Source organism: Mesoplodon densirostris, chromosome 4 (assembly GCF_025265405.1).
Source record: "Mesoplodon densirostris isolate mMesDen1 chromosome 4, mMesDen1 primary haplotype, whole genome shotgun sequence".
In the NCBI taxonomy this organism is placed as follows: domain Eukaryota; kingdom Metazoa; phylum Chordata; class Mammalia; order Artiodactyla; family Ziphiidae; genus Mesoplodon; species Mesoplodon densirostris.
This window is the reverse complement of record NC_082664.1, coordinates 168,197,843-168,221,917: the sequence shown is the minus strand read 5'-3', so window position 1 is coordinate 168,221,917 and position 24,075 is coordinate 168,197,843. Positions and strand designations below refer to the sequence as shown.

The 24,075-nt window shown below is 39.2% G+C and overlaps 1 protein-coding gene across 2 annotated transcripts in view; it reads right to left on the bottom strand.

Moving 5' to 3' along the window:
* The window catches only part of ITGB1 (integrin subunit beta 1), a 44,236-nt gene that overhangs the window by 9,583 nt on the left and 10,578 nt on the right, over window positions 1-24,075 (bottom strand). For both annotated transcript variants that reach the window (XM_060097689.1, XM_060097688.1), the window contains exons 2-14: window positions 16,576-16,642; window positions 14,325-14,410; window positions 11,470-11,692; window positions 9,770-9,940; window positions 8,999-9,237; window positions 6,735-6,890; window positions 5,863-5,958; window positions 5,462-5,551; window positions 3,646-3,786; window positions 3,275-3,474; window positions 1,559-1,797; window positions 1,114-1,336; window positions 214-446 (exon numbers count right to left, since the gene is read on the bottom strand). In XM_060097689.1, coding sequence (XP_059953672.1) covers window positions 214-446; window positions 1,114-1,336; window positions 1,559-1,797; window positions 3,275-3,474; window positions 3,646-3,786; window positions 5,462-5,551; window positions 5,863-5,958; window positions 6,735-6,890; window positions 8,999-9,237; window positions 9,770-9,940; window positions 11,470-11,692; window positions 14,325-14,410; window positions 16,576-16,642 — 2,164 coding nt within the window. The remainder of the gene's footprint in view (window positions 1-213; window positions 447-1,113; window positions 1,337-1,558; window positions 1,798-3,274; window positions 3,475-3,645; window positions 3,787-5,461; window positions 5,552-5,862; window positions 5,959-6,734; window positions 6,891-8,998; window positions 9,238-9,769; window positions 9,941-11,469; window positions 11,693-14,324; window positions 14,411-16,575; window positions 16,643-24,075) is intronic.

Genomic DNA, 24,075 nt, shown 5'->3' with positions numbered 1-24,075 from the left:
CTCCATTCAGAAAACTTAAAACCTGCTTTCTCTTTCCCTTATTTATTAATTAAATACTAGTTTAAGCTCTGAGAGATTAAAAGTGTCCCAACTTGGACATATAATAGTCCAGCTGGCAGTTGTTCCTAGATATTAGGGAAAGTACCAATAGCCCTAAGCAGTAAAAAGACATAAAAGAAAATGCAAAGAATTTTGAAATGATCAGGTTTCTACCTGGAGTCTCTACAACATGAACAGTGGCCTCATTGTTCCCATTCACTGAATATGTGAAGTAGAACCAGCAATCGTCAACGTCCTTCTCCTTGCAATGGGACAGGGGATCCACCTGGCCTGGCTGGGGCAATTTGTCCCGATTTTCAACCTTGGTAATGTTGAAATGTGAACATTCCTGAGCACACGTGTCTTTCTTTTCTCCTTTGTTGAAGGCTCGGCACTGAACACATTCCCTGTTAAAGTGCAAATGATTACATTTATTATTTAAAATAGTATTTGCTTAAAGTTTATTTTGTGTGCTAGACTCAAAATTTAACCAAATTAAGCCAAGAGCAATAGAAAGATATAAAGAAAGAAAGAAACATATTTCTAGATGGGAAAACTAAACATAAAGATGCTAGTTTCCCAAGTGATATTATAGATTTATTACAGCTCAAACTAAAATCCTCCAAAAGAAATAAGAGAGTAGGAAAATAAAACTAGCCCTATCAGATATTTAATACACAATTTAAAGCCAAAATAACTTTTGAAATGTGTTGCTGGTACAATAGTAGCTCTTTCTTTCAGGGACAAAACTTTCCATTTTATTTAGTTTAGTCAAAAGATAGTTAATTAAGCAATTGGTAATGCTAATTTAACAAAGGTTACCACATGGATTCACTTACAGAGCAAACTCGTACTGAAATAATTGTACCATCACTCTCGTACGACACATTTCAATATCATGTGACAAACACCAGCTACTGAGAAAGAACTTTTAAGATTTAAAAACTGGGCTTCAGTGTGACAGTTTATTTACAGCGTAACCTGATGTTAGCGCTGTTCTCTGTATTATGTGCTGATACAGAGGCCAACAGACAGCGAGTTATCACCCATTTCAAGCAATTCGGAAATACTCACTTGTGCTCGGCACAGACTCCAAGGCACGTCTGGCACATCTCACAGGTCGGCCCTTGGAACTTGGGATCTGTACACTTACAGGCGCCACACTCACACACGCCCCGGCCATTGCAGATCTGCCCGTTCACAGCCATGCAGGAGGTAGTGTCCAGAGAACAGTCACAGGCACTGCCGGTGTAGTTAGGGTTGCATTCACACACGCGACACTTGCAGACACCATTTCCTGCAATAGAAAATATCATTTCTCATAACAATGGTAAAAATGTAAAATCAGAGCATCGACCGAAAAGTGAGAACAAGCAATAACGTGTAAGAAAGGCTGTCTGTGGGATGCAGGGACCCTCCGTGCTGCCCTTTTTCTATTCATTCACTAAGCAAACTCTCAGGATTTTTTATTGTTTTAGATAGGACCACATTTTATAACCATCTTCAGACCCCTTCTCACCTCCACAGATTAAGCCATTAGATCTATCGCAGTTGAAATTATCACACTCGCAGAATTTGCCAGAATAAATCTCGTTTGTATTATCCCTCTTCCGACACACACACTGCCCACAGACGCACTCCCCGTTGTTGCTGCATATCTCTGAACTGTTCTCTTTCCTGCAGTAAGCGTCCATGTCCTCACTGTTCACCTCATCGCTGCTGCATTCACAGTGTCTCCCGACACGGCCCTCGTTGCACCTAAACAGAGTCCAAAATTCCAATCACGTAAAAATAAGTGAAAGCAACGAGTCATGCTGTGAGAAAGACTGGGAGAGTAAGTAAGACTACGAACATTATCTTCAAACTACACTTTTATTACATGTCATGCCACACGTCACAGACGTGCACAAAAGTGTACATATGCACATACACAGAGCCATTCAAATCCATGTGGAATCTACACAGGGGCCTAGGAAAAAAATCCCTCTTCAGGAAAGTAACCATTTTGATCAAGATGAAAATACAATCTGGCAATGAACAGGTGAACAAAACATTTAGAAGCATAGGATAAACTTATTTTTAAAAGTGTGCTATGTTTTCAAATGATACGCTATTTATTACATTTGCTATTATAGGTGAAGCAACCGTCCAATTGTTAATCTAAAAAAATACAATAAACACACCCCAAAAGGTGCATGGAAGTTGAAGAAAAACACACTGAGCCTATCATTTGAAAATATAACTAACATACTGATTTAAAATAAATTTATCCTATGGATCCAGACTTTTCAGCCACACTGCGTATTTTTAGAACACCTAGTGTTCAGACACTGAAGACACTAGTTCTGTATCTGGTAAATACACAAAAAGAAGGAAGGCAAAACATTTTCAAGATGATCTTTCAGTTAAGTAATATTTTACTAAAAATGGATCTACACAATTCAGTCAGGATATATATGACATGGAAAATTGTAAAACGTTAACATTTTAATTGCTATTTAGAATAGAAAGCTAATAACTGATGGCAAAATACAGCCATCTATTTTTCTCGTGATTAAAAACCCTTCAAAGCATTGCCATTTGGGGCTGACATCTGCATCAAAATATTCTTTCCTCCTCCTATTCTTTTAAGGAGAAAGATTATTCAGAGTACATTCACTTTTAATTTTTAGTTAAAAAGTAATCACAGTATGAAAATAAAATTTAAAATAATCTGACTATAGTTTTGTTAGGAGAAGATTCTATGTTCTGAAAATACTGTTTTCTTTTTAATTTTACAAGGTATACTGGTTTTTTAAAAGTTATTCCAACGATTCAGAAGTACAGGTAATACACGGTGAACATCCTTTATTGCTTCCTAATTCCATTTCACAGATACAATAAATATTATTTTATATAAGCTTATTTAGCTCTAGAGAATTCAGACTGCTATAATGAGAGAAAAACCCAAATGCTACCTTAACCATTTGTTAAATATACATCTTGGATGGCTATAAAAGCTTTTTACAGTAAAGGACAGTCTGCCTAAGAAAAAAAAAAGGCAGGGAAGAGCTTTCCATAAATAGCACACACAAGATCATCAAATTGATCTTGTGGTGAGCAACAGTGGCTGGGAACAATCATTTATTTGCTCCAATAGACAGAATCTCTCTGAACGCCCAAACAGAGCCTGCCCCTGCAGTTGTCCCAGCCACAGTCCCCCCGCACCCCGTCACTCTCCACAGCCCCAGCTCACCTGCAGGCTCCACACTCAAAGGTCCCATTGCCATCATGGCACTTGGGACTGCCAGGGATGCCTTCACTCTGGCATTCACATTCACAGATGAACTGAAGAATAATCTCTACTTCTTCAGTGAAGCCCAGAGGCTTAATTTTAATGGTTTCAGAATTCTTATTTGGACATTTATTTGAAGTTACGCTGATTTCAAATTGAACCTTAAGGGAAAACAAGAAGATAAGTTAACAACTACACAATTTAAATCTACTAAAAAAATTGCAAATAGCCACTCGAAATTATATTTCTTTAACTGTTTCTCAAATTATAAACTACATTGCTTGTAAACAAGCAGTTTTTTCTTTTCTTCGGAAAATGTTTATATAACATACCTCATCCCCAATGGAAATATTAGAGCATTTTCTCCCATTTTCCCCTGTTCCATTCACCCCATTCTTGCAGTAAGACTTGTAATTTATTGTTACTCCTTCTGGTAATTTGCTGTTTTCCAAAATGACTTCTGAAGACAGGGACTAAAAGAAAGACTATTAAACAGAGGAAAGGCAAACAAATGCTACTATAAAATAAGTTGAATGCATAAATCCAATGGATAAAATGAACTGTTAAGAAACAGTACCATTTAAATAAAATATCTGAAGCCAAATCTTGAGTGACCAGAAAACACAAAACCCAGAGAAACTGGCTCTAATTAATAAGGATCAATTCTTCAAAATAATGTACATGACTGAAAAAAGTATTTATGGTTTAATTACTGAGTTAAAATTTTAATGATGATACAGCACAGAGGGCTGATATTATGAGGAGTCCTAAGAACTCAGAACACTTTCCTCCCCCAGTGGCAACACAGCTCTCCTCTGGCCCTACCAACTTCCAGCTCACTAGGGCCTAAAGTAAATGATCTACTACACAGTCTGGGAACAAATTTGCTCAGGCGCAGCTGCAGCCCTGCGCCCTCACCCCCCAAAAAAAGAAAACCCCAAGTGGGAGGATTCAAGCCACTGCGTTTTTAGAACAGCAGATTGCTCAGGACCAACGGAGAAGACTGCAGCAGCAAGCTCTCTCCTGGTCACATTCCTGCGTGGATGGAGCTGGGAAAGCATTAAGATATGCTGTAAAGACAGAGAACAAAACAACTATGGGAGAGACAGGGAACAACCAGAATCTAGAAAATCTTTGTAAAAACCTCTCTCTCTTCGAGTAGGGTCTTTCCAAAGAATTCTGGGAACCCCTGGCATGAGGTAGAAAATATCTAAAATTCAACCCATCAAAAGGCTGGGGTGGGCTTCCCTGGTGGCGCAGTGGTTGACAGTCCGCCTGCCGATGCAGGGGACGCAGGTTCGTGCCCCGGTCCGGGAGGATCCCACATGCCGCGGAGCGGCTGGGCCCATGAGCCATGGCCGCTGAGCCTGCGCATCCGGAGCCTGTGCTCCGCAGCAGAGAGGCCACAACAGTGAGAGGCCCGCGTACCGCAAAAAAAAAAAAGAAAGGCTGGGGTGGTATACACAGTACAGGATGGTTACTGTTCTATTACAAAGGCCTCCAGACGACTTACAACAGTTACTGACCAATGGTGAATGAGTATCACTAAAGTACTCTGAACTAAAGCTCAAGATGGAGAAAATTCCTCTTTAATTTCAACTTCCTTCCAATCTGGGGGGGAAAAACATCTTATAAATCTTATTAAAATGGTAAGTCAAATATATGTAAATACATTCATATATACTTTATGGTACATGCATATATGACTGTGTGTACCTCTTGAAAACAGAGAACTATATACCCTGAATATATGTCGAGAAGAATTGGCAAAAAAAAAAAAGCTTTTCTGACACAATTCATCAAAATAGATGAATGTATAAAAAGAAGGTGTGGAAAAAGAAGACTGAGGTCATCCTATAAATCTAAATATAAGTTGTTTCACACTTGCTTTCCAACAAGGAGACCTATTACTTAACAACATTAAAACGGAATTTAGAAATTTTCCCCACATGCCTTTGTTACATTTTGCTCTGCAGATAATTATGTATTTGTAAGAGAATATGAGTTTTTCCTCCAGATGCAGAATTTAAGTTTTATGTTGTCTTCTGGGGCTTGCTAAATTGTGTATGAAAGGAGTTTTACTTTTTTTGAGAAAAGTATTCTCCATAGGGTATTGCCCAAAACAGATCTTATTTAAAATGCACTCACATTGTATGCATCGATGATCAACTGAATTACATTGCTGGAATTTGCAGATAATGTTCCTACTGCTGACTTAGGGATCAAATTTTTCAGTTCCTGCAATTAAAAGATAAAACATAAAATACAAGTACTACTCATGTAACTAATTAGCATCTACTGAGTACTTACTATTTATTTTTAAATAACAGTTCTCGATACATTTGCTAAATAAACATAAGGAGTCAGACCTAAAAACAACTAGCTTTACAATGTAACTAAAATTAATATACACCACTTTTGTAAAATCCAGTCTGTAGCTGGTGACATTTTCCCACATTTCAATTCAGACATATCATTTTGCCTCTAATGACTAAACAAAAAGAGTCTAGAAATGTGTTCCTCTTTTGATCTCACATGTATATATTTACCTTGTAAACGGGCTGAAATTCTTCAGTAACTGCAAAAATCGTCTGAATGTTATTTTCACTTAGTTTCTGGACAAGGTGAGCAATAGAAGGATAATCCTAAGAAATTAAGTAATAAAATTTAGTATGTAATTACATCCAATCTACTCCAGGTTTTCAATACTTGCTGAAAATAATGATTTGCAGATATCAACTGGATTACTTTAAAAAGACTGCTTGAAACAACACAAATTATTGAAGTGGGTGCTGTCTAGTGGGTTTCTAATCCTTTTCTATCTTTATATGTAAATTTTAAATTTCCATAATAAAAAGACTTTAAAGAGTAAGATTATCTGTGTATATTAAATGTCAGAACAATGAAAGTAAAGAACTGCCAGTAATTAAAGGTTATTATTATCTACTTATCACTTAAGAAAAAGACCAAGATTCAGCAAGGTTTAGATTTCTTCCAGACCTTGAATAATTTGCCAATCTTTATTTTCAGTAGAGGCAGGGTGCCTGCTTTCTTAAATCATGTATAACTAAGACTAGGAGTGTTAAGACTATACAAATGATTTGTTTAGACATAACATCGAGCTTGCTACCCCTTGACGTAGCGAGTGAGAGGAGACAGAGCTTTGGGCTGAGGCGCAGAGTCGGAGTCAGCAGCTCCCCTCACCCCCAGGCCCTCATCTACGTGGAAGGAAGCAAGCACAAAGCCAGAGCCTCAAAACAGCAACACGAGCTTTCCTGCACATTAGGTCAGGGCCCAACTTACCAAAATAACAAAACCCCAAACCCTGAAAACCCCACAAGCCAGTCACCCACAATACTCTTAGTATTAGACACTAAACTCAATCTGAATCCATTCAATATGTAAGGAGCTAAGCACTTACATAATAATGGCTCATTGTGTACACATCATTTTCCAGGTGACACTGTCCATCATTTGGTAAAACAATGCCACCAAGTTTCCCATCTCCAGCAAAGTGAAACCCAGCATCCGTGGAAAACACCAGCAGCCGCGTCACATTCCTCCAGCCAATCAATGACTCGAAAAGAAAAGGATTTCAATTTTAAAATACTACCCACAATTCAGCATAAATCTTTTCATCTTTATGTAGGCTACCACCGCACTCTCAACCTAATTCCGTATCTTCTCTTTTCACAATGCCAATATCCTTGCTGATGAAGGCACAGAGACCACTGAATAAAACTCCTCCACCCCACTGTAAAACTCCACCTTGCCTGGCTGTCCATCTCTTTCAGCTCTTTTTTAAAAACTGTATCTTTTAAAGTTCATGTCTCTCTCCCCATTAGAAAGTACGCTCGCTCTGTGCAGGGCAGGGACCACATCGGGTTTTGTGCTTCATCTTATCTTCAGCAGTCAGCACAGTGCTTGGCACATAGTAGGTGCTTAGTGAGTAAATGCAAATGTCTCAGCCCACACCCATCTTGGCCCAAATATCACTGTCTCATTCCCATCCATCCTTGCTCCACCTTCTGTAGCGTATACTTCCTTTATCAGCCACCACATTGACTTCCTTTTTTAATTACAGAAAAAGTACCTTCTCCAAAGACTTGCCCTGCTTAATTCCACCCATTCTAACCCATCAGTACTGCTTATTTGTTCATTTGTTTTATTTTCCACCTTATTCAGCAAAGGATTTAAAGTAGCAGTAAAATCCTCTTCTATGGTAATTTTATAATCACATCTGTCTAAATACTCAATTACATCTGTGTATACCCTCATAAGACTATAAAATCCTTGAAGGCAGGAATTAAGTTTATTAATGCCGGCAGTCCAAGTAGAATGTCTGTCTCTTTTTCATGCAGGTAAGTAAGTGGAACAGTTCCTCTTAGTCAGCATGAGGAAAACCGAGAGTAGCGGCAACAGATGCTGTGGCTTGTTTTAATCCCAAGGCTAAGGCACAGGTAGAGGCAGCCCAGAGAATGCTCTCTCCACAGTGAGCTGCTAACAGGATCACAAATGAATAGCTGGAAAGAAAACAGGCATCAGCCTGGGCACTACCTGGAATGTCACTCTCTTCCCCTTTAAAAGCAGAGACTATCCTTAAATTGCAACTACCCCAGTGAGAAGTCAAGAGTAACGATAATCTAGTAGTTAATATTTGCTGGGTGCTTAGTGGCACTGTATATGGATTACCATATTTAAACTTCGTAACAACCCTATGAGGTTTATCTGTTATTATCCCTTCTTAAGGAGAAGGAAACAGCCCTCTAGAATGGCAAGGAAATTGCCTAGTGGATGAGCAGTGATGGGAACATTTGAAGCCATTTCCTAACAGTCTAAGGACTGTTGTCTTAAACACTATACCATATTATCATCTTGGGTATCAAGTTACACATTAAAAATTGGTTGGAAAATAACCATTAAGAAGCATCTGGAATCAAGGAAGGTCTTCTAGAGCATACGGGTACTCTAAGGAAAAAGGGGCGGGGGGGAATGAGACAGTCAGGTACTTAAACTTTATCTACCTCACAATGTTTTCTATTTTCAGCTTCAGCTGAATCATTAAAAGGTCACCTCAAAATCATCACCTGGTAAATGGGTCATAAAATTCTAACCACTAGCCCAATGGAGATCAGCTTACTACTACTGAAAATCTTGCAATTAAAATTACAATTATATGACTTCTCAAAATACCTGTTCTCATATAGCTTTCAAACTAAGACTTTAAAAGTTCTTTCTTTTTGAATGACATGGGGAAGATACCTCTCAAAGATGATAAGCAGAAGAAAACTGACCAGAGGAAAATGGTGTCTGAGACACAGTCCATTTGAGCACTTTTAATGCTCCTGGAGACGTCCCAGATAACCCCAATTCCATCTCAGGCACAAAGCCAGAAAGCTAGGGTTCCTGGGCCTCTTCTAAAAACCTAGAGCACCAGCTAAAGCTAAACTGCCCCACTGTTTCAAATGGTGAGCATTCTGGCTTTTAAAACCCTGTGTAAATGAACTAACTGCCTCGTTTAAATAGGGGCAAAATGATTATGCTTTTATAAAGCATTTGTAGTTGGAGGGAACTTAAGGGATTAGTCAAGTATGCTACAGTAATTAAGGTAACTTCTTCTGACAGCAAAATCACATTCAAAATTCACACAAATAATATCCTTTTGTAGAAAATGAATGCACTCACTCCACAAACTGCAACTTGCATGATTGCATCAAAGCCACCTTCTGGAGAATCCAAATTTCCAGATATGCGCTGTTTACCAACAAGTTCATTAAATACCTCCCCTTTATCAGTAAGGCTGAGCACATTTTTATAGCTAAATGGGCTGGTGCAGTTCTGTTCACTTGTGCAAGGGTTCCTGAGTTTAGCTGGTGTTGTGCTAATGTAAGGCATCACGGTTTTCTCCACAAATGAGCCAAACCCTGTGAAGGAAAATGCACACACAGTGATGACAGATGGAGGGTAGATGGATGGACGGATGGATAAACTGCATGAAAAATATCAAGTACATTACCACCTGTAAGTCACTCTTTTTCTTTAATAAGAAATAATAAGGGTTTTAATAATTAGGTTTGGAAAGGAGATCACTATGAAAAATCCAGGTGTGACGTGAGATTAAGGCTGTAGAGGCAGGTGTGGTCATACTAACCAGTAATGAAAACACCTGTAATCAACATGTTTATAAAATGTATCAACAAATCAACGCATAAATTCCCGTGAAAACATGCAAGCATTTCATTACCTATGTGGTGTAAGGTGTGTCAAATAACATGATCACCTACAGTAGCAGATGAACAAGGAGGCGGAAAAATTATTAGATGTGTGACAGGAGTATCAGTTCTCTCAAAAAGAAAAGACTAAAACCTGGCCTGTTTATCTCACATGCTCGTGGTGAAGGACAAAACTGCCAGTATTTATACAAATGAAAACTATTCATTTTCTCAAACTTCCTACCAATTCGGAAGTCTGAAGTAATCCTCCTCATTTCATTCATCAAATCAGTTCCAAGGCTTTTCACATTCTCCAAGTCGTCTTTCATAGAGTAGGAGAGGTCCATAAGGTAGTAGAGGTCAATGGGATAGTCTTCAGCTCGCTTGAATTTTAATGTCAATGTCTGTGGCTCCCCTAATTAAACAGAGATTAGAAAAGAAAATAAGCTTGCCAACAATCCAAAGCGAACGAGAAAAACCAAGTAAATTCGATTGATAAAGTATACACTATAAACTGTATTATCGACATAGTTTTTACAAAAACCTGGGCATTCCACAGGTAACTGAATCAATGGATGTGTACTCATTTCAATCACGAATACTTAAAATGCCAGGCCCCGGGGATGGTGAAAAAGACAGCATTCCCCATCCACAGCAGGCAAGACAGGCAAACAGTGGGTTGGTAACTATGACAGAAGAAAACAGACAGCCAGAACAACATAAACTAGACTGGGTGGGTGAGGCAGATACACTACAGGGTACACCAGACTTTTTAGAGACTAATGTTATAAAGTGAAGACTCTTCTGTGTTTAATGGGATGCACTATATGCAGTGAATAACATAACCTGATTTTCACTGTAGAAAACCTGAAGAATAGTTTTAAAGATGATTATAGAGACAAAGAAACTTGTTAAGAAACTATAGCAAAAATCTAAGAAAAAGATGATAAGGATCTGAAACAATGAGGAAGGAGAAGAGATGTACCAGAGGTGTGAGATATAATCTACTCAGAAAATACACGAGAAGGAAGAGGTCTGGGTGAAAAGTCATTAAATTTTTAACTTGCAAAGTTTCTCTATATAGACTCCTAGTTGACAGTTGGATAACTGGGTTTGGAGCTTAAAAAGTCTGTGTTACAGCCCACAAACGGCTTTAAAGCCATGAGAGGAAAACCAACAATTAAGTGGACTACAAAGAGGAAGGAAGAAAAAAGACACAGAAAGGAGACTGCAAAGCACTGTTAATAGATAAGAAGCAAAGCAGGAATGTTATCGCAGATGCCGCAAGGAGAGCATTTCAAGAAGCTCAGAGGCATCGCTTGGACAGGAAGGTTAATAAGAAAAAAAGGCCTGTCGAGGGTCCACCAGGCCTGGTGGTTCCAGGTGCCAGCAGAGCTTTGCCAGAGCAGCTCTAGAAGTGCAAGGCTGCCAGCACCAGGCTGAAGAGAGAGCAGGAGGGGAAGGGGTGGCGGGGAGGCAGGCACGGGACAGTCCTCTGAGAGGAAGGGGCGGGAAACTAGAAGAGGAGAAAGGGGGCTTGTTTCTTCCTCCTTTTTCCCAGATGCAGGACTGCTCCAGATTCTTATGAAAACCTTAATATTTTATCAATACTGAACAAAAACAAAGGAAAAAATAGATTAAAATGTTGTCTGTATATTATGTAATTATACCAGAAGATGGATATTTTTATCTTTAAAAACCCATTAAATCTAATACTTTCTGAATCTTTAACAGAATTTACATTAGACACAGGTAACATTTACTTCAGGTACATGTGTCTTACAAATTGTTATACCTGCAAAAAATTTCTAAAAGTTAATGTATTCAACATTTCTATTTGAGTGTCAGTCCACATATGAAAATGAACCCTCAACAGAAACTTACATCAAGTTGTCAAAAAGCTCAAGTAGACACAAAGGCATTCATAGAATCAGATTTCTGTACCTGATCGTAACTGCAAAACCACCTGCTGTGGTTGGATCTGAGTAATATCTTCTGGCTGCAGCTTCTCTGCTGTTCCTTTGCTACGGTTGGTGACATTTTTATTTTTCTTTATATCTTTGGAGCCTCTGGGATTTTCAATGTCATCTGGATGACAGCCCTTCTTTTTTAAGGCTTCTAAATCATCACATCGAGCAGAAGTAGGCATTCCTTCTTGTAAAAATGTCTAAGTGACGTGTAAAATATAGGTATAAATAAAAAGTATAGTGGTCAAACCTTTTACATAATCGTAACTGCAAATAACTAATTAAATTGCAAAAATCAGGTAACACATCTAATGTATTTCATTTCTGGTTTTTAAACAAAATGCTCCCTTCATCCAAACCATAATAAACAAAACAGATAAAAACAAAAATTTGTCCTTGAAAGTAATACCGTTATTGCTAATATATTACTAGTACCGTATTACTTTAGTAATACTTAGAGGACTGACCTAAGTGTACCTTTTAACAGTTTCATGTTCAAATTCAGAGTATCTACTCAAAGAAATTTCTTTTGTGAAATTACTTATTTAGCATGGTTAAGAGCCACTAATAATATATATAACCAAATATCAGACAAATATTTTTTCCAAAATTTCCCTTAGAAAAATTCTTAGAGTCTCTCATATTATGTAGCAGCATCCTTCATGATATTTTGAACAACTCAATGTACAGGAAAAACATGTCACCCTAAAACCTTTCTTAAAAAGCAGAACAAGAAATTTACCACAAATTTAGTAAGTACTCTTGGAGGTTTACAAATATTTTAGGTATTGGCTATTATTGTAAACAAGCCTTTTAGAACTTTTTTTTTTTAATGTAAGTGATTATATGACAGGGTCAAAAACATATATAGGGTGAATTTTTTTAAAATAAAAAAGGTTGTAATGGTATGTGAATGGTACTTGTGGCATGGGGTAAAATCTCCACTAGTGACATGGTTTTAAAATGTGCTATTTTTATCAGATGACTGACTAAGTGAAAGCAAAAACACTGCTGTTAAGATGCATGTAAAGGTTCTAAATACATTTTTCATAAATGTGAGGAAGGGGAACAATGACGGTCTATTCATGTATATGTGTGTGTATCATTTTAAAAGGTGCACTCCTAATAGACATTTAACTTTTTCACATATACCCCTAAAAATTTGTATTTAATTGGCCAAAAATCTTTTTTAAAATCTTGACATTGGGAAAATGAGGAAATGCCTTTCATTTGGGGTCACTTTATGTTTTGTATGGTTGTTTATTATCTACCAATTTCATGGTGCTGAATAAAGTGAGGATATTTATATACAAAGATTACAAAATGGTTTTGATCAGTTATTTTTTAAAGGAAACATAGTACTAAATGAGAGCCTTTCTGTACTTAGAAAAACTGGAAGGGAGAACCATGGGCCCAACGGTTCAAAGCTGCACAACTTTTATGTGTGGTCAAACCTAAAATGCTGCCAGAGCACAGGGGCCCAGTGCAGGATCCACTTCCAAATATTAGCCAGTCCAGGAAACTAAGATCACAACACTCAAGTAAAATTTCACTAAAGATATCCCAAAATAGCTTTAATAATTTAAGAATTATGCCACAAAGATGGCTAAATTATTGAAAGAATAGTTTGGCTAGGATAACCCTAAACCCCAGATAAACTGTAACCCTCATAAAATGGATGCTGTTGTTGAGAACAGCACGTACCACTATTATAATCTTCTAAGTGAAACTGCTTTAAGTTCATTTGATTCTTGTAAGAACAGAGATAAAGGAGGTAGATCATGCTCATTTTCCAGGTAAGAAAACCAAGAGTTTCAGTTAAGTAAGCCTAGTCCGAGACAAACTCAAGGCACTCCCTATTTCCTTCACTGTCTCCAACTTAATTCCAGAATACCGTTTTTAGAACAGAAGGTACCAGTAGAAAATTTTTAAAATAACAAAACGAAAACTTCTCATTTTGTCTTTCATAGGTCAAATCATACGAAATATCTGACATTTGACCACTATCGCCCACAAAACAGGCACTTGACTGTGGGGTCAACTGCCTGAGTAAAAACAAACAATAAGCCTTTGACCTTCTGATATTATTCACTCTGTAAATAAATTATATACCCTCAAAATGACTTCCCGTTACCTCCAGTACCAACTTAGCATTCATCTGTTTATTCATTCATTCAATATTTAGTAAGCTTTGTGGAAGGTACCATGTTAAGCAATGTACAGAGATGACAAGAGTGAATAAAATTTAAAGCCTAACCTCAATGGGCTTTGATTAGGATGCAAATCAAGTGTATATTAGTTTAATTAAAACACAATTAGGCAGGTTAATGTATACCTCTCCCATCATAAAAAAAGGGAAAAATCTAAAACAGTCCAATGAAATGGCTAGAGGTTTTTGGGAAGCTGTCCAATAGAAACAATGCACACTACAAAGGTGAGCTACGTATGTATTTTTAAATTGTCTAGTAGCCACGCTGAGAGGAAGAAAAAAAAGAAACGGGAAATTAATAATATATACAAAATGTCAGTGATTTCAAAAATCATTAATATTGAAATGCTAAGTCTTCAATCTCTGGCATGTATTTAAGGCTGACGGGAATTCTCAATTTGGACCACCCATATCTCAGGTGCTCAACATCACCACACATGCCTAGCACGCCCTGTGCTGGGCAGCACAGCTCCAGAGCATCTCACAGGATTACACAGAGCTGAGGCTTATTCAGTCAACAACGAGGAAGTGAAAAGTCACATCGAACACTTCACAAGGATATAGTTTTGGGCAACGCTAAATGACTAGAGAATAGATGGAAAGACTTGAACAATCTTACTTACTGAATTTGTGCACCATCCACAATTTGGCCCTGCTTGTATACACTCTCCACATGATTTGGCATTTGCTTTTAAACATCTGTTTTCATCTATCAGGAGAAACAAAGAATAGACCACTTTACTTGAAGTGTCAAGAGAGAACAGTGAAGAATCTGGATCACAATGACAAATAATACAACATATATGAACGTTAAATATAAACACTATGAACCTCGTTACTAAGCTGATTCGGACCTACCCCCCAGAGAGAGGTGATTTTGGATCATCTTGGCACAGAGAATCATAAAAAGACACAGTTATCTCTCTTGTATTCTATAGCAAAGACTAGGTACCCTTAATCTATACATTTGTCCTTTTTTTCCAAAGGCATGATTTCAGGCTCTCTCATGTTGGATGGTCATTAATTCTCAGGATTGTTCTTACAACTGGGTAAAAGTATTATTTCTCTTCATTTAACTCATCCCACCACACCCATACCCCACCCCCTCAAGCAGGCACTTTCATTTTCGTTTGTTAAATACTTGAAAAGTCCATATTCACCCAATCCACAACCCCTTGATTTTTCAGGTCTGTGTTCAAAGTACACCACATAGTTCTTCAAATCCGTGTAAGGATCAGCATGTCTGCCGTGTGGTAAGTACTAATATGGACTGTCTCCAATGTATGTTTTCTGATTATAAACCTAACACACGTTCATTATAAAAAATTTGGAAAATATGTAAAAGTATAAAGAACAAACTAAAAATCAAAACCTGCTCACTAAGAGATAACTACTGTTAACATGTTTTGTATATTTCTTCTCAGTCTTTTTTCTAAGCAGATAAATAAAACAACAGCAAGGAAGCAGGCATATACAGACATTAGTTAAATGAAATCAAGGATATACATTTTATATACTACTTTCTATACTTAATCCAAATGTTTCATTCCAAATTCTTCAAAAACATGGCTTTAATGATTACATATTCCATTATATTAATGTATCCTATTCAATGATGGATAAATTTAGATTGTTTTTAATTGCATAGTTCACACATGCCACACGAACCCTCCACATATATACACATACATGCATATATATATATATATATATATACACCCACTCTGATGACCATTCTTATAATGTAAAACTGATTATTTCCTTATCACAAATTAAAAAAAAAATACTGAGGCGAAGAGTATTAACTTTTAAAGATTCTCAGTACACACTAACTTCTCTCCAGCAGTAATGTTCAAATGCACACTCCCACAAGCAGTGTACACTCACCATTTCACCATACCCTCAACAAGAAACACTTTTTTAATGCGAAGATTTTTTAAAATTCATTTAACAGGTATAAATAAGAACATCAATTTAATTGTCAGTTACTGAAGGTTTCATTTTTTTTGTATTTTTACTGGCCATTTCTTTTATAAATTTTGTTACACCTTTTGCAAATTTTCTATTATCATGTTCATCTGTTTTTATTAGAGCTCTACATTTGTAAGTGAAATTAAATCCTTATTTAGTTTCTCATTTTGTTGATGGTGTTTTGACACACACTTTGGTTTTTTATGTTATTGCTGGTTTTATGTCATTTATTGCTGGTTTTATGTCATTTAAATTTATCAATAACTTCCCTTACGGTTTCTTTCTTCATTCTTCCGTGTGGTAAGTCCTTCCACCGTAATATCAAACAATTGTTCTATGCAGTGTATTTTTTGAGATTTGGAGAACAGAATTGGACATCTGTTATTCCAGATGTGGATGCACCATGGTTTATAAGAGGATTAAATATATTTTCAGGTTTATTTTTCATTCCTCTCCTATATGACACCAACATCTTGCAAGACTTTTGATCAAAGAGCAAGAACATCTTCTGGAAAGCCAACTGTTCCTACTCTCATTCTTTTAGATAGTAGTGGATAGTTCATAATCCACTGTTCTACACATTTACTTCATTTCCTTCTAACGATGTTAACACGCCTTTGCTTTCTCTATGCTCACTTACACACTCTTTGATATTCCCCAAAGAGCTCTGTGCAGTGCATCCTATTCCCGTTGTCACTCTGGGTGACTGGAGGAGAGCCTGAGAAAGGGCCTTGCAGGCACTGGAAGGGCCCCGCCCTCAACTCTGAGGGAGGTGAGGCCACTGCAAGGCTTTCAGAAGGAGCAAGATGACCGGATGTAGGTTTTTCCAGGAATCTAAAGTGCTCAAAAAGTGACACAAGATACTGAAGTGAAAAGACAACTATGAAACGTCTTTTTTTTTACCTGCTTGGCCAAACACATAGCAAACTGAACTGATCAATCCAATCCAGAAAATCAGTTGTAAATTCATCTGAAATATAAAATGTACCATGTTATATTAAGGAAAAAAAACATATAAAGCCTAATCATTGCCACTCACCTGACCGTCCGCTAATTTCTAAGTGTAAAGGCACCTTCCTCCCCAGCCCTTCTCCATGCTTAACATCCACCTCTCCCCCGAGTACCTCACCTTCCACTCCAGATCCCCAGAATCCACTCTTACTTTTCTCCAAATCAATTATACATTAATATTTAATTAACAGTGCTCAAAACAGAAAGTGTCAAGTATTCCTACACCTAAAAGCTATTAAGTCTTTGTCCCATGGAATCTCTATTACCTCCTGTGACTCCTAGGGGCCAAACAGGCATATCCATATGCCTCAGTTACCTCAACACTGAGTGTTAGTTTGAGTGAACCTGTCAAAATCCTGATCATGTCATCCCCTTGCTTACAACTTTTCAATAGTTTTTATTTCTTCTAAGGCTAAGACCAACATCCTGTACAAGGCCCCAGCTCAATTTTTGAGTTTGATGTCCTGTAACTATTTCTTAAGAAAATCAACTTCTGTGCATGGAATTAGTAAAATATTCAGTTCAATTTCCTACAATTTCTAGATCTACAAACTACACAAAAGTGGGGGAGAGGGACATCAGAAGACCTGAAAGAGGCTTAAGTGTCTTTTAGAATCTCTAAAGAAAAATTAAGTAAGAGTCTGTATATTAAGCAGGATACCTCAAACGCCAACCATTAGGTATGTAACTGTTTTGTGTGAATCAAAGTTTTCACAACATTAATCTATACCTTACCAGAGTTGGTCAAAGACGGCTATAGCCACAGGTCGCTGACCCTATCCCTTAACTACTTTTACTGCTCTTGGACTAGCAGCCAGTCTAATAATTATGCATGAACACCTGCTCCTTCCACAAGAATGCAAAAAAAACAAAAGCAAATATAACACCCCCCACCAAGCAAAGTTTAACTTTACTACTTAGCAAAGAAATATAAATTAAAGCAATGTAAGGTAAACCAGCAAGCAGGAAAAAGTTTTTTAACCCAACGAAACAACAGAACAAAGACTTACTGCAGATGGCTAAGAGAGACCAGAGATGGCTGCAAACTGGTATAACTTGGGGGAAAATAATTTAACAATCTATATCAAAAAGCATTAAAACTGTTTCTACCCTCTGACTTAGTAAACGAGCTACTAGGAATTCATCCTAATAATTTAAAATATAAAAAGTGATACACATGCACATACACTTTCAGTATAGACTCTAGCATGTTTATAACAGACAAAAGTGCCAACGTCCTCTAGAATGATGGGGAAAGGGCTAACTATCAACTTGATGGACTGCTGGAGTCAAAAGAATACTGTAGTAACATCAAAAGGTTTACAGAATAACTTTTGGATGCAAAGAACACATTAAGATGACAGGTATGTAAAAATAACAGTATATAAACGTATAAAGTAACCAAAGAATCCTGGAGATGACAGTTATAAGCATAATATAAAGACAATGGGTTCATTTGTTTTTAAATTGTTCTAGTGTTTTCTTCTTTTCACTTTCTTAGTAAAAACAATTACGGCAGGGTACTGTGTGGAATTTTTTTCTTTCTTGGTGAATTTCCTGTAATAAGAAAAAAAAATTTCTTTCAAAACCCCTCATTTTCAAGGGCTTATGTTCTTGATACAATCCCACAGCTCCAAGAAAATGCTTTAAAGTTATGTTCTGAGCACCCCTGGGATACTGGGTTTCCTCTGTCAAATGCTGCTCACATTTTCTGGTTTCCCAAAGAAAAGCAGTATGAATAACTTGCACAGTCATCCACTTTGCAACTGTGCTCGGAGCAGCCAGTTCTGTTATGCCACAGTTTTGCTTACGTAATTACTTGTGACTGCATCCAAAAGCCCAACAAAAGCTGTGGGTCACTGAAGTGTGAAATGCCTGACAGTTTACCTTTTAAGGCCTGACTAAAAGGTTCGATGTGTAAAAAATCCACGCAGACTATAATTCTAAACAATTCAAATAATGTTATCAATTCCAAAGCTATGATTAAAAGGACCTGGAACAGCAAGACGCCCTAAGAAATGCATGACTGTGATGAATGGAACATCTGGGCAGTTTCTACACAAAGAGAACAGAACAAATATTTGGTCCATATATGGACTCTGATACGTGTGTCTTCAGGATACAACTCAGGTCACCTTAAGGACTACTAGACTACCTTGGGAAACCTTTAAAATGTTACACAACTCAGAGAAGCACCACTAAGGTAAAGTTATTTGGTAGCAGGAAAAGTTTCCTAACGTTCTTAGGTCCCGTAGTTTTAAAATACTACTTTAATGCCATTTTTCTTTTCCTTCTATAAACGTTGATGCGCCAAAGATCAGCCTCCTGAGGAAGCAGGCAGCGCCAGGGCTGTAGAGCCACCGAAGGAACCAGGGTGGAGGGCAGCCCGAGGCCAGCAGCAGCCCCGCCAGGGCAGCGGCCAGGCCTGCAAAGGGAAGCAGAGAAGCCCTAGGAGACGGAAGACGGCGGCAGTTAGGGGTAAAGGAAAGCCACGAGGACGGCCGGGCGGAGACAAGAGCAGCGAGGAGGGCCCCGAGGAGAGCAGGCAGCAGAGAGGCGGCGGGGCGAGGGGGCAGGGAGGAAGGGTGGCGCCCCAAGAGCTCCAGAGACTTGCAGAGGCCCTGAGGCAGCAGCGGTCAGTGTGTGGTCCAGGGAGAACCCCAGGCCTGAAAACCCCTCCCCTGGGAGGTGGGGCCCACACCCCAGGTGACTCTCGGGCTGAGAAAGGTGCCCCGCGGAGTCTCCCCGCAAGAGCACTCCACACAGAACAGTTCCTGAGGAGAGGCCACCAGGGAGAGACGCCTTCAGGTCCTGTCCTCATCCTAACTTTCACTGTCTTCACGATCAAAGGTCTAGAAATAGTTGTCTACCTGGGTCTCCGTCTCCCTCCTCCACCTGTGTAACTGGGTGTCCGCTTCCCACCGTGCATGTGAAACTGCTCTTGAAAAAGAAAACTTCCCAGGCCTATCCTACTCTCTGCATCCATTCATTCACTCATTCATTCAAAACTTTAGTGCCTGCCTACAAAACGTACCTGGGGACATACATCAGTTTACCACCCAAAGAATTTACACAGCAACACTGACTACACCTCACTGTTCTTTCTTAACGTGCTCTGTTCTCATGAACTTCACTGGCTTCTCCCTTACCTTCTGGATGTTTTTCCTCTGCCAACTCTGTCAGGCTCTGTGCCCTACTGGAGATACAAAGATCGCTGTCTCAAGGAATTTTCAGTTCAAAGACAAAAAATACAAATAATTACAATGTGATATGGTGGTTTCTACAATGAAGCTAAGGACAAAGTGCGCTGAGGATGCCAAAATCTGCCGGCACAAGTTCAGAAGCTTCATGAAGGCTCAAACCGCAGCCTCATAGGAAACGAGCAGGCACTGGAGAGAAACACCCCAGGCAAAAGCTTTGCACGTGCAAGGCCACGGAGTCCTGAGAAGAACTGTAATAACTTCTTTCCAATCTTATTACTAAACATACATGTTTGGGTGACTTCTCTCTCTCCCCCCAAACTGGAATTGATTTGCTCTAGCTTTACAGAAAAAAGACTAGAAAAAATGTATTTATATGTTATTTGTAGTTAAATCTGGTCAGTGGGATGAGTGATTATTTTATCCCTGTAATTTTCTACAGTAAGTATAAATTATGTTAAAATCTTAAAATATCATAAAGGCCAAAAAGAATCTTAAAGTACTTAGGTATTTCTGAGACTTAAATTATAAGCTGGAAATAACAGAAACCGAGACCAGCAAGGCAGGAGGTTACAGTCAGGTTACAGAGAGCCTTAAATGCCATTCACGCTGAGAGTTTAGATTCTATTCTACATGTAGCAAGGAAGCTGGAAAAAAATGGCACAGGGTAGTAACACGACAACATGTTAAGTGGCAGAAAATCAGTGGGGTAGAGGATGAATGGCAAGACAGGAGCTACTGGACAGGTACAAAACTTACTGCTGAGGTTTCAGAGTAACAATGGACAAGAAGACAAATCAGTGATTAGCAGGGACCTGAGGGCTGCTTAGATAAGGAAGACGGTTGCTTAGATAAGGCAGGGTGAGAGAAGAAGGGATCATCACTTTCAAATGAAGAAGACAGAAGGAGAACGGAGTTAGGGGAGAAAATACTGATTTTGATTTAGAAATGTGGAATGTGAAAGGCCTGTGTGAAATCTAGGAAAGATACAAACTGGGAAATTAAGACCTATGGGCCTGGCTTTCAGGAATTCAGGGTTAGAGATACATACCCAAGAGTTGTGGACGGCAATGAAATTATGAAGATGGTTGAGACGGTGAAGAAAAGAATACTAAGGAAGAGAGGACAGCTGCAGGCAGACACGAAGAGAGTGATGGAGCCAGGCCCCCCTGGAGCAAACAGGCGTGCAGCACAAGGGGCATATTCCCCTGAATAGAGGTGCAGCATCTTTCTCTAAGTCAGGGCAGGGGGTAAAAAGCTGAGCAAGTTCACTCATCACAGCTCACGTTTTTTCCTGAAATAGGAAGCAAGGACAAGTGCTGGGAGAAAAGGGGAGGGGGGAGTTGGGAGACTGAAGAAAATCAAGAAGATGCAACAGGATTGTAGAGCAATGCTGAGGGCCCAGCAGGTACCGGACACCCTAATTATAAAGACACATTTCTAACACTCATCTCACCTGAAACTACCTGTTAAGCGTCTGCCCTGACAGGTTCTAAGCACCAAGAACACAGGACCTAGAAGCACCTGGCATAAAATCAGTGCTCATAAACTTTAGCTGAAATACGTTAAACTGTATGACATTTTTCTTGGACATTATTTAGAAGCCCAGGAAAGAAGAGCTTCTCAGAATTAGTTACTATGCAGACCCTCTTTAAAGAGCAAACAGTTACTGTAGACACCCTAGGGATAACAATTTTCAATTCACTTAGGTATATGCAAGCCAATTTACAGCTAGATAGAAAATGCCTCATGCTCCAGGCTCCTGTACATTATGAACCAAAATTCACTTACACATACAAACACAAACATAGGCACTGAAATAACATATATATATATCTATATATATACACACTCAGTTATAAGGTGGTCAACCAGATAATCCACATACTGCTTGTTTATTATTATAATTATTTGCACAAAAGCCCAAAATTTTTAGAAATTCCTGTAGCAACACTCAAAAATCGCTGAGACTACCTCCTATGGGTCCTTAAACTCCAATGTGAAACTGCTGAATTAATTCCATTGTTTACAGAGCAAGTGCAGGAGGAGGAAGGGGTCAGAGCAGTGGCAGTGCGGACAGAACATCAACAAAGAGAAGAGGACAAAGTCAAAGGCCCAGAGATCAGGGTGCAGGTGAGAGAAAGGGGCTGAGGAGCCGGCTGTACCATTTCAGGGTCAGGCAGTGTGGGGTGAAAGGTCCAGGTGAGGAGACGGCTACGGGGACCGGTTTCGCTGGGGTCTGTCCCCACAGCGGAGCCTGAGATAAAGCATGTGTGCTCGCAGCTCACTCGGAAGGTGGCCTGGGAACGAGAGGTGCTCAAGAGAGCAAACCAGGAGGAAAGGCCAGGGCGCGTTAGCTACCGCAGTGGGTGCCTGGGGGCTTGGTCTTACTGAGAAGTTCTGAGAAGTGCATACAGTTCACCCCCTGGATCCATAGGTTCCACTGCTGGATTCGACCAATGACAGATGGGGAAAAAAAATTTTTTTAATTCCAGAAAGTTCCAAAAGGCAAAACTTGAATGTGCCCTGCACAGGCAACTATTTACATAGTATTTACATTTTATTAGGTATTATAAGTCATCTAGAGGTGATTTAAAGTATATGTGAGGAAGTGCATAGGTTACATGCAAATACTACACCATCCTATAAGAGAGACCTGAGCCTCTGCGGATTTGGTTGGGGGTGGGGAAGACAGGACGTGTCCTGGAAACAGTCCCCCTAGAATACCAGGGACAACTGTAGAAAGTGTGTCCAGAGGAGGATCACCGTGAAGACACGTCTGTCAGTTCGAGTCCCCACAGGTAGAAGTCTGCCCCAAGGGCATGAGCTGCCCTACACTTCCAAGAACAACAGTGCAGCAGCCCAGAAGGCTGCTGCCAGCTTCTCATTCTACGGACAGACAGGGCTTGTTGGAGAAGCCCCAGGGGTTGAAAAGACAGAAGCACTCCAGGCAAGATGCAGTCAGCCGGAGTGAGTCACAGAACTGCTCTGAGCTGCAGCAGCAGGACCCAGAGGAGGCCAGGAGGAAGTGAGGGGGACAGAAGCGGTTTGGAGTCCAGCGCTCAAAGCCACGGGAGATGAAAGAGCCAGAAAAGTGTTAGACCAGAATGTGCTAAGTGTCACCTGCATTGACTCCTGAGAGCCTCAAGGATGGCAAGAACCGGGGAGGGGATTTCAGCTGGGTGACTCACGTACAGACATGTACATGTATTAACACAAACAACCTCTGTTTAAAAGACTGAGTATTTAAGATGTATGTAGTAGCTCTTACCCATCTACTATAGATGTGTAGTAAGGCTGACCTGCCTTATGGATTGTCATCTTCTAGAAGTCAAGTCTCCATGTCCTCTGTACCTAGCACGGTACCTTAATATTTAATAAATTAAGAATCTAAAGATAACTGCAGATACTCTGAGGTGTCCAAAAAAAAAAAAGTAAGTTTAACAAGGGCAAGAAGGGTGCTGTGCCCACCACTGTTTGCTAAGGAGTAGCAGAGTTCAGAGTGTGGACTGTGGAGCCAGATGCTTGGGCTAAAACCTCTGATCAACCCCTGATTAGGTAGGTGATACTGGAGAGTTATTTAATCTATGCCTCGGTTTCTTCATCTTTAAAATGGGCAAGGTAGTTCCTACCTTATAGGGGTTATGTGAAGTTTAAATGAGTTGTAAATATAAAGCATTTAAAACAGCATCGGGCACATTGTAAGCACTACCTAGACGGTGCTTGTTATCATTATTACTACACATTACAGCTGGAGCTCGACAACTTGATTCAATAAAGAAGCAACTGTTTTTAAAAGGAACAAAATTGGGTCATTTGTAGAGACATGGATGCACCTAGAGTCTGTCATAACGAATGAAGTAAGCCAGAAAGAGAAAAACAAATATCGTATATTAATGCACCTACGTGGAATCTAGAAAAACGGTACAGATGAACCTGTCTGCAAGGCAGAAACAGACACGAAGACGTAGAGAACAAACGTATGGACACCAAGGGGGGGAAGGGGGTGTGGGATGGATTGGGAGATTGGGATTGACATATATACACTAATATGTATAACACAGATAACTAACAAGAACCTGCTGTACAGCACAGGGAACCCCACTTCACTGTACAGTAGAAACTAACACAACACTGTAAAACAACTATACCCCAATTAAAAAAAAAATTTTTTTTAAGTAACCATGTTTGA